Source organism: Symphodus melops, assembly GCF_947650265.1.
Source record: "Symphodus melops genome assembly, chromosome: 10".
NCBI classification, from domain to species: Eukaryota; Metazoa; Chordata; class Actinopteri; order Labriformes; family Labridae; genus Symphodus; species Symphodus melops.
Window position 1 is genome coordinate 23,368,330 of NC_136700.1, and position 11,598 is coordinate 23,379,927.

The 11,598-nt window shown below is 42.1% G+C and overlaps 1 protein-coding gene across 1 annotated transcript; it reads right to left on the bottom strand.

Moving 5' to 3' along the window:
• Positions 1-563: 563 nt before the first annotated feature.
• On the bottom strand, positions 564-9,078 carry lhx1a (LIM homeobox 1a). The gene is made up of 5 exons (XM_079353934.1): positions 8,164-9,078; positions 6,095-6,318; positions 5,178-5,461; positions 3,369-3,534; positions 564-2,428 (listed from the first exon to the last, which is right to left on the bottom strand). Exons 1-5 carry the CDS (start codon positions 8,331-8,333, stop codon positions 2,049-2,051), a joined length of 1,224 nt encoding a protein of 407 aa, XP_079210060.1. The 5' UTR covers positions 8,334-9,078; the 3' UTR covers positions 564-2,048.
• Positions 9,079-11,598: the final 2,520 nt, after the last annotated feature.

An 11,598-nucleotide genomic window follows, 5' to 3' on the forward strand; every position in this document is an offset into this window, starting at 1 on the left:
AACCTTGCTGGGCAGCAGAGAAGTGAATCCCGGAGAAAAGTTTAAAATGATTTAATCCCAAGTTTGATTTGTCTACGAATTATTCTGGTTCAGCGCTACATCATGCAGGAAAAACAGGAAACACTTTTTAGTCTCTTGACACCAAGAGAATCATGATGTCACTTCATGTTTCTTCAACTCTGCATGGAGCTTAAAATGTTTTGTCTTTTGAACTGCAGTCACTGTTTCTGAATGAAATTAATCAAAATGAACAAATATTTACCAGTCATCTTGTCTGCAAAGGCCAATTATTCCACACTTCACATGAAAGGAAAATTCACCGTGTAGGCAAAAAGCATTCATTATGATATGAGTGACGCCGGCCTGATAAACGCTTCATAAAGAGCCCTGTGATGTGGCAGCACAGTGTAATATATATGTCACACTGTAATGTATCAGTATACTGTAAAAAATTTGATCCCAAAGAAAATATGTTCTAAATTCATAAGTATATTTTCTAGTTTTATTAGAAACACATTTTTGTCAACATGTTGGATTTATACAGTGAATGGTCTAATATGCACTGGAGGTCACATAAGCTTCGGTTTATTGGAACAATAAAAGACATACCATGAGGGCTTGATATTCAAAGAGATGTAGCAGCTACTCGCTGCATATTTGACCATCAATTTTTAATAGTTGGGATTTTTCTCCTTTGAAGACACAAAAATAAAACCTGTCTAAGTATGTCATATTAACAATTTTATGAATGTATTTTCAGCAGACTAAAAAATTAAGAAGTCAATTACTCCTTTGAACACGTACATTTTGTCTCAACACGTTCTGCAGATGAGGGTGCAAAGCACTTGAACAGGATTTGTGCTATTCTTTTTTTTATTTTGGCAAATGTCTACTTATGTTTTTATTCTTTTTTTCAGCTTTTTTGTAAACAACATCTTGTACAAACTAGCACAGTGAACCACAAACCCAGCAAATGTGTTTTTTTTTTTATCTCCATACAATATAAATGAAATCAATACAAAAGTTTGGTTGGTTGCTTGGAACATTTTTATATGGATCGAGAGGTTCTAAAACATGGTTTTCGAGACTTCTGGACTCCTGAATTAAATAGATCACGTAAACAGTTGACTGTTCTAAGTCCCATTTAGAACCCCGGTAGAAGATTTTTAGAAGGTAGACTTCATTTCAACATTTCAAGTTCATTTCCATTTTTAAATAAAGGGTTTGCAATCCGTAGAGGGATTATACTGTTTGCCTTTTGAAGGCGGCCTTCTTCAGATTTGGTGGACATTCTGAAACCAAGACAAGAAAAAAATTATAGGAAAAGTCCAGTAGGAAGGAGGAAACATTGTCATTTCCTCTGGCCTTCAGAAATATAGTGTCAAAAAGGTTAAGCGTCAATATGGCAGAGCCTCAAGAGGCAAAGAGGTCTGAGGAGCTTCTGAATAAATAGGGACGAGTTGAGCGCCTCGAACGCAGTTTGAACTCCGCTCAGCTTTCCTACACTGCCGGGTCAGCACATCACCAACCCTCTGCCCCTTTCTTCTTTCTGTAAAGCTTTCCAAGTCTTTGACAGTAGCTAAGGATGTTTTCATGTTCAGGACGTACTATAGGAGATCTCAGAATGGTACTTTACACCCCACCAGTGAGTGTTGGGGGTTTGGTCGCTGTGCCGGGCCACCGACAGGAGTCAGGGGGGGTGACAGGGTGCCCCAGGGGCCCAAAGAAGGAGGGTGTAATGGTGCCACTTCAGCAGTCTTGCCCAGTTATTTATTTCATTTATAGTCCAGGGTGGGGGCAAAAGAAGCGATTCAAACACCCAAACACAATACCGAGGACAATGTTCAAAACATATTTTTTTCATCCCTTTTTCCACAGAAAAGATCAACAACTCAAATAATAAATAAATAAATATGAAAACGCCCCCAAAAATACTGATGCCTGTCGATTTCCACGCCCCTGTTTTTCACCCCCCAGCCCCCCAACACCTCCAAACCTCACCCTCCGTTACTGAATCTCTCTCCAGCAGAGTCCGCTCTCTCTGAAAGCTACCACACAGTGCCCTCGTTCATTTCCGAGGGCGGGTGGGACAGGTGGTTGTTGTATCCGCTGCCGTTCAGAGACAGTGAGGTAAAAGGTGGACTGGGGCCGAACACGTCAGAAGAGATACTGTGGAGGGGCCCTGGGATGCCGGGCTCCGGGCTGGGAGAGTCCCCTGGGTGGTGGGACATGATATCGGAGAAGCGCTGCACCTCACTGGAGGGGTGGTGGCCCGGCAGGGGGTGGTCCATACCTCCGAGGGGGGTGCCTGTGGGGCCTGAGGAGGGCACGAAGGGAAGATCGACCGGGGTCTGGGCCTGTGACGACGGAGGCCCCTGAGGGAAGAAGTCGTAGTTTCCTCCCGGGCCATAGTACTCACTTTGATAATCTGCAGATCCAAGAAAAAAAATTAAGTGAGAACAATGGGGGTGCAGGAATAATTCTGGAGACGTTGAGGAATTCATTGAATATACATAGCTTGATTTGTATTAGAGGGGGGAGAGACCCTCGCCTTACTACATTAGTCACAGAGCACGTTACACTTAAATCAAAACTGCAATTGGGTGGGGAGAACAACGTGGCCACAAAATTAATTAAAATGGGGCCATTTCATCAGCAATTCTACCTACTGAGACTGAGATTTTTTTTTTTACTCAGCAGAATATCATTCAAAGAGTTTTTGCTTCAGCAGGGAGGACAAAAGGCCCGAGCACAAGTGAAAGTCTCTGAAAATGATCCAACATTTAAAAGTAAGATTTCTGTATCAAATCACTGATGTGTAACATAACTCAGTGGTTTTCAAAAGTCCACAAGCATTGGTAAACCTCGCTCAGTACGCAACTTTAAAATTGATTTAAAAATTACATTAAAAAGCTTTATCCTCATGTCCAAACTAGCAATATGCTGAGCAGAGGGCAGATAATATTTTTAATGGATTCAGGTTTTTTTTTTTTTTAAATCATTTTTACTTTTATTTGGCGTCCAAAACTAGCATGCACCTTTTTTTCATGCTGTATTAAGTTCAGAAAGAAAGTGTGCAGACATGCTTTTAATACAATATTTTTCCATGTCTAAAAAAACTACAAAACAGCCCCGTTAAACGTTAAACTGAGTCACTTAAGCAGACTGTATAGGCCTTTAGATAAGATAAGACAGAACAATGCAGGTCATTTATTTAATTTCCAATTAAAGCTACAACGCCAATGCAGATATGATAGTCTAACAAATAGTTTTAAGCGAATATAAACTATTATACTACTACTATGTGATATTTAATGTCACAAATACATTGGACAAAAATAACAAAATAGGCCAAATTGTTTGCATACCTCCGTAGTAAGAGAAAGGCCCGTTGGGGATCAGCTCCCCGGGCTCCAGCCGGTCCACCAGCGTCCTCATCCGCCTTGGGCTCCGGAAAAACGCGTGTCTCCGTGCGCCCAGAGCGCTCAGCTGCTTCATGCGCCTCTCTTTGGAACGTCGGTTCTGAAACCAAACCTGAAAACAAACACACACACATTTATATACGGGTCACCTCCTGTCAGTCAGCTAACATGCTGCCGACGCCATTTTGATCGCACGTCAATATTCAGTGAAGGGAGATGGAAGGAGAGGTAGAAATGGAGGTGATGGGGCAGAGAAAGAAATGCTGACAAACGGACATTAAAAGGCACGTTTTGGATTATTTTCGGAAATGCAACTAAACATCGCTGTGTAAATTATCCCCAACACAAAAGCTCATGTAATTAGGTGGGATATTTACCTTGGCACCTGGACACATTAGCTTCTTATTAGGGTAAATAACCGACCTCTGTGTGTGTGTTTTGCTGCGTGCGTGATGTGCCGGTGCGTTAAATCCGCAAGGCTGTGCGCCGGTGGAGAGGCTGCGGCCAATTATCGTTACAGGAGCGAGAGTCCCATCTAACCTCCCTAATGATCTTTTAACCCTCCATTTACTCCGGCTGAAGGCTGCAGCAGCGGGGGCTTAAAATCTCCAATTAATACTTAATAGGAGGGTTGTTACCGATATATTACCGGGCTCTTGGAGGTTATCATTTCCTAATCTATAGGCCGGCTTCCTTTAATTACGCTCTTCCCTTTTCCCTCGCGCTCATACATATTAGATACCCCTGCTCCAACATTTTCACTTTATCGCCATTAATCTGCAATGCTAAACCTTTTTTTACCTTTTGATCTGCCCCGCAGCCTCATCCACTTTCTGAAGGGGAAAAAATCCCATATATGGAAATCTGCAGAAAAGCGCTTCTGATTTCTAAAACGATTTTTAGTGGATGTGGGGTCTGTTTGATTTCAAACTTATACACGTTAGTTAATTTATCATATATACAATAATTTCAGAATACAGTTCGGTATATAAATAACTGCTAAATAAATGAATAGGCTACATATTATTAATAATAATAATGTCTCTTTGTGTAACTCGAGGAAGACCCCTGAAACAGATTTGGGTCTTTCTACTTGGCTAAAAAAGCGCTCAGCATGGCTAAATGTGGTCGAAAAACGTGATGGCAGCGCTGTGCCAGGAGTCCCAGTGCTCCCAGCAGCCCGGCGCCAGTTGGCGACTTTGCCCCGTCGCGAGCGCCAAGAATCAAAAATACCCATATAAATTACCCGTTTCCAAATCAACCTCGTGCGTCGGCCAATCTTTGGCTTAATGAATTCAATGTGAGCACGCGGTTTGAAGGGAAGAGGCCTCCTTTAAAGAGGGGTGAAGGATGTGAGAGGGGGAGGTGAGGGGGGAGGTGGAGCCTCTCTGATGGGATGAGCTGGGCCTACACGGTCATGGCAGCCTGGCAGGGACATTTTCCATAAAATAGAAGCTGTTACATCACACCTTTTAATGGGTGCGTAACACCCTATAAAACAGAAAAGGCGCGAGCCCTTTTGTTGCCCCAGACTATTGTTTCTATAATATTTCAGAACAGGATAGACAGGGAAAGAAGATTTTTATAGAACCTAAAGAGACTTAAAATAATATATTTTTTTGAATCTCTGATAAAAATGGACAACTAGCTGTGTCGTTATCTGGAGTTTAATTAATGAATTTATGATCAAACTAAGAATTATAGTCCACATGGAGCTCTCAAAACCGCAGCTTGGACATTGAGATGTTGCTTTACCTGGATGACCCTCATGTTGAGGCCAGTCTCCTGTGCCAGCTGCTCCCTGATGTGTCTGGTGGGTTTGGGGGTCGCAGCGAACGCCGCCTTCAGCGTCTCGAGCTGCTTGGCCTTGATAGTGGTCCGCGGGCCGCGCCGCTTCCCCCCGAGGTTCTGGTCGTCGTTCTCGTTATTCACCGTCTCTTTGTCGGACAAGGCGGCGATCTCCGTGTCCTTCAGAACCACGTCGTCCTGGAGCTGGTCTTGAGAGTCCGGCGATAAGCTGGGGTCACTGCATGCCGTAACTACAGGAATCATATGTTGAAATTAATCAGAGGCATTCTGCAAACACAGTACTGAAATACTGAACCACACAAAAAGATATTCAATACACCAAAACAGGCCACCATATCAGCAGTGATGCTCTATTCATGGAGGCTGGACTCCGACTTTAAGGTCAGTGATGCAAACCCAACATTAAAAATGAATTAATTCATTTTTGGGTTCTTTAAGATATATTTACAGTTCAATACAGTGCGTTTTGTTCCTTTTATAATAATATTGACATAAAAATAAGATTTGACACTTTCACTAAAAAAGGAGCTGATGCTGTGCCCTCTACTGAGAGATTTTTTTTTTTTAAATAAACGTTGAGCCTGCTATAAAACAACCATATTCAGGATATTTCAATCACATGCCCCGAACGAAGCATTTTGAAGTAATTTATAGGTTATGAGTAAAATTAACATTAGAGACTTGAGGTGAAAATATCACACCTTACATGTAGGAACAGCACTGACTGTGCTTTTGTCTCTAAAAGCAGTCTAAGTCCTGGTCATGGAAATGATGAAGCCTCTGCGGGACTGCACACGCCACATCCATCACAATTTATCCGCCTTGCACTCACAAACACGCACACATGTACACAGCCAGCGTACCTGAGAGGAGGTTGGTGTCTTTCACACTGGCGTTGTTTAGGTAATCGTCTTTGCAAACGAACTTGTTCTCGTCTATGATGTAGAGCTCCTCTCCGGTGGAGAGCTGCTTATTGCACATCATGCAAGTAAAGCAGTTGAGATGAAACACTTTGCTCCGGGCTCTCCGGACCAGGTCGTTTGGTGAGATGCCCTGCGAACAACCACCACATTTCGTGCCGAACCGCCTGCAGGAGGAGGAGAAGAAGAAGAGATTATTAGAGATATAGCCATGTGTTGTGAAGGTCTTCATTTCTTTTTCATCATTACAATCAGGTTTGGTGTTAACGCTTATTGTGCAGAATTTAGACAGAGATCGACACTTAAAAAGCTGATGTTTAAAATGAAATCTGATTTTACAAGGAAAAATAAACATGTCTAATAAATATGAGAAATCTTTTTTTTTCTTTTATAAAAGGGAATAAGATAACGTTAAAGCATAAGCCTTTGAAATAAGTACAAAACTACACAATGATAACGTAACAAACGAGGCAATAACAAAAAGATAAACTAAAGATAATATCTACAAAAAAACCCCCACTCCTTTTATGTTAGAGGTAGAAAGGCATTTCAGAAATGTTTGTATTTTACATTTTTTTATATTCTTTAGAGTAAACCCTAACGTTGAATCAAAAATAACATTTTAGGTAAATCAAAATAATATATATATATATATATATATATATATATATTATTATTTTTTTTTTTTTTGCATCTGTAAATAATAACATTTTAGAAAAAAAAAAAACATGATCTGCCGAAAGGCTACTTCTTAATTTTTTGTATTTTTAAGAGATGTACTAATTATTCTGATAAACATTCATTCTAAATCTGAATTTTGTCGAAGTTATTAGAGGATAAGAAGACTATTTTCTATCGAAAGAAGCAAATGCACGACTTTGAAAAGAACCATCGCCGAAGTGAAGAGTTTATATTTTACCATTATATTTATTTGCCGTATTTTTTTGCTATTTGTCTCCACTAATACATAAAGTGGGATCTATCTTACAAATCCCGTAAATATCCAGGTCCCATTAACGCTCTCACACAGCAGTTTGCCTTGGAATAATAAATTACAGCTCTGCCATTGACTTCACGTTAAACAATGTGTATTGAGTGGTGTGCACTGCTTGTTGACTGCACGTCTGTGATTGCATTGTCTGCGGACTTGATCTTTTCAACTAGTTTACTATTCAAATCCACTTATCACGTCCTCCTCAGTCGGACTGAGCAAACACACCGGGCCAACGGCTCCTCTGGCCGGGGTTTGATCCTGAGTGCTCCCCGGCCGCTGCACGCTGTAAAAAAATAAAATAAACACCCCAAGTGTGATTTCCTCGATTTCCTAACAACTCCCCCTTTCCTCTCCTCTCCCCCCGCTGTGAGCGAGTGCACACGCGTTTAATGTTGCTGCCCCTCTTTTGTTGTTGTTTTGCATAAGAATCCAAATTAACAAGCTTTTAATTACTCGCTCCTAATCAAAGCTTATCGCCTTTGAGTGCTCATTCACGCCTGCAGGCACGGACAGGTCGATTTATCCACTTATTAAGAGGAAAAGATAAATAAAACGGAGAATATGAGTTCATTTAAAATACTTACAATGTGTGTGCAGTCAACAGATGTGCTTATTTCTTTTTGAATAAATGTTAGATATTTGTTGTTTAACCTTTAAAAAAATGTGACTCAAAGACAAGATAATAGGTGTAAGCTTTTGGGATTTACTTTGACCTTTGTCAAGATAAAATATATGTATATAAATATACATATAACTTAAATTTTGATATTAACTAAATTATTACCAAAAAACGGAATTAAATTCTATTTTTTGTTGTGGTAAATTAAAAGAAGAGTTTCTATCTTTAATGGCTTTTATTTTTTTTTAACCTGTGTTACAATTTTAGTTTATGATTATTTCTCAAATGCATTTGTGCATATTTAGCTGCCGTTTCAGTCCAGCTCCTGATACATCACCTGACACATTCACAAATAAAAACACTGGACTGGAGTTTTTCTGTCACTTTCCTCGAGCTTACCTAAAGAAATCGTTTTTGCAGTATAGTCTCCCTTCTCGAGAAAAACATTTCTCTGTCAGATTACACTTGCACTCGCAGCACTGCACGCACTTAACGTGCCAGGCTCTGTCCAGAACGTTGAGCAGAAAGCGGTCCAGGATAGGCCTCTCGCAGCCGGCACAGTGGACCATGGCTTTGGCTGGGCAACAAACCCCACAAATGAAGAGCGCTCACACACACAAACAAAATCAACAGCACAGTCCGAGCATTGACCGTGTATCTGCTTTCTCCTCTCCCTGATTCGCCTGGAGCTCCCGGGTCAATGTGCGCGGAGAAGCCAGTCGATCAGGTGTCACCACAGATTTCTCCCTGCATGCGTAAAAAGAATCAGCGTCCACAAAAGAAAGAAACAGGGAGGGATACGACCGCGTCCTTTCACTCAGGTTGAGAAGCCAAGGGAGGAAAATAATCAGTCCTTTACTCGATCCGGGGCCAGACCAAAATGTAGAATTTTGCAAAAGAAGCTGCAGATAAGGTCAGACGAGGAGACCGGAGCCAGCTTGGTTGTCCCGGCGCGCGTGGAAGTGACGCATCGGCTGAGAGGAGCGTCGTGTGCCAGTCAGGGCTGGAAGAGGCGTCTAATAAAAAGCTTTCAGGGCAGAGCTGTCACACAACAAGACACGCACGCCTATAAATAATTCAGTGTACTTTGACATGGCAGCGTATCCAATGTTTAAAAGCCAGCAAGAAACAAAATAACACACCCAAAAAGATAAATAAAAAAAGTGTTTCCCCTCGTCCGGTGATCCTGGATGTTAAGCTCGTGCTGGCGGGGGGATGCAGGGATGCGCTGGCGGCTCCTGTAGTAGTCAGTGTGAATGCTGGGATGCCCTCAGTCTCCAGTACGTTGTGTTTGCTGGGATGAGCTGGGTCTCCAGTAACACTGTCTTGCTCCTAAAGCTCCAGCCCAGCCTTATTCCCAGCCTCCTGACGTCAGGCCGCGGCCGGACCAATCAGCGCTGCGCCATGCCAGCAACCATCAAGCCGCCCCATCATAACCCAGCGAGGGCTCTGCCTGCTATTTATGCCACACACTCAAGACACCAATTGTCAAGAATTTCCCTGCAAACTGTCATATGTTAGTGAATCTGTTTGGAGGAAGCAGCCGCGGCGGAGGGCGAGCAGCGCGGAGGGAGAGACGCCACTTCTCAGCTGCTGAGCAAATTGTCTGCTGGGCATGAGGGGGGCATGAAGGAGGAATCTGAGCAGGTAGATACAGCGGCGTCTTCAGGAAAAGGGGAGCTGCAGGCGCATATTGCATGGCGTGCTCCCTGTTTATTCATGTAGATACTCTGCGCCAGAAAATTACGCGCAAGTTTGGCATGTTTGTTTTAGTAATTTGAGAGTAACCTAAGGCTTTCATCACCAATAAAGCAGCTAAAATATTTAATCTTCTACCTGCTTTGCACTTGAATGCATCATCTCTTGAGCTTAAATGTTTGATTACACAGCCAGAGGGTGCAGAACTCCTCTGTCAAGATCAGATTCAGGGTTCTGTGGATAGAGTCACAGCCATGTTCTCATTTACTTTTATCGTGTTTCTTTGCGCATTAGCAGCGGCGCACTTTCGCAGCTCGTTCTCTCTTTGGCGTGATGGAGAGGAAGCGTCGAAGTGAAAGACTGAGAGGCTCTAAAGTTGACAGCTCGTGCAGCTCAGCCCGTCAGGAGCTCGCGGCCCAGACACCTCGGACAATTCATTAAGGAGATCCAATCCACTTCAAGTCCACCTTAAGTAAATAACACCATGAGCATCACAGCCCGCTGGATTATCAGTCATTTCCCATCACAGAGATCGGTCAAGTCTTTCGTGTTGGTGACACTCTAACACATCTCAGATGGTTTTCTTTTACTTATCTAGTTGGGAGAAAGGTTAAAAATATCCAAGGTTTGCCAAATATAGTTTAAAAGTTGTTCTTATAACAGTGTTTTCCAATTTGGCTGTTTATGAAATACTTCGAAGAATATCAATTTAATAATGAATTTGCAAATTTAGGAGCAACATTGCTGAGTTTGTTTGTTCGTCATTAGTAGCAGCTCACTTTTCGCAGAAAAAGTGAACGAGGGACACCAATTTATTCTCTACCTATAGGCCGGCAGCATCCTCCTGCATATGGGCTGCTTCTCATGCAAAACGCCGCTATTCCCCGTCCAGCTGCCTCCACGCGTCTGGGGAGCTCCTCTTCAACGGGCCATGTGTAACTGGCTGATGAAAAAGAGATAAGGCTTTTTTTTTTCTCCTTAAAAAAAAGAATAAAAAAGACGCACACGTATTCGCTTCAGCCCCTTTCCATCCCAGTATCCCTCTCTTTCTTTGCTCCACTCTTTTTCTCTTTTCTCCCTTCTTTATCGGGTTTCCCAGTCTGTTTGTGGACGGCGCCTCAGCGCATCTGGTTACGTTTCCGTCAGAGACACAGGCAAAGAGGGGTCATTTAGCTCCATGACAACTGGGCGGTGCATAATTGTGCATAGAAGTGCAATCAGTTATGGGGATACAGCGTTTCTGGTGGCCTACGAAGCTACATGTTATTCTTTTTGCACTAAAACCTGCAGAAGAATAAAAAACAAATACCTCAGAAACCCATGGTGTAGGCCTTACATTCTCAGCCTCCACACAAACTTGTAAATGCGGCATGTAAACAAGAAAAGTTGTTGTTGTTTGCATGTGGAGAAGATGCCTTGATAGTCTGTCAGTGGGGATAATCTCCGCCTGATTTAGAATAAACCAGAGAGAGAAAAAGCAAGCTCACAGAGGCAGATTAATCCACGAATAGAAGGAAATCAAAATATGGGCTATAGGCTTAAAAATATCTCAGCTCCCCTCCAGGCAAAGACACTATTAAATGCAAAAATGGTTTTAACCTTACCACTGTAATCCCTCACTAGCAATAGATTTTACTCTCACACTTTTTTTTATTCTGATGCTGGCACAAGTTGTGAATTGGAATTTGTGATGCTGCATATGTGCCTAAATTGAATATACTTAATGTATTACTGTATCTTTTTTTTATTATTTAAGTACTGCGTATATATGACAATAATTGGAGGTAGTTTTTATTACATGAGGCCTTCCAGCAGGCCTGCATGCAGGAGGTCAAGACGTAATAACACAGCTAAAAGGAAAAATCTACATTCCCCCAATTCATCTGACAGCTATCTTTTCCTTGTGTCCAGCAAGCACTTTTTAATTCCACATTTAGTTACATGCATTTACTTAAGCCTAACTCTAATTTAAGACTTTAAAGGCCACGCCAGCACGTTTAAGAAAGGGGACATTTCACTATCAGGCCACAGTGTTGTAAAGCAGCCCATGAGATTTGAGGTTTATGAAGTGCAGACAAGTGAACTGGTACACTGCGAGATAATTAATCTGAGATAATGAATGAGGCTGTGAAGATG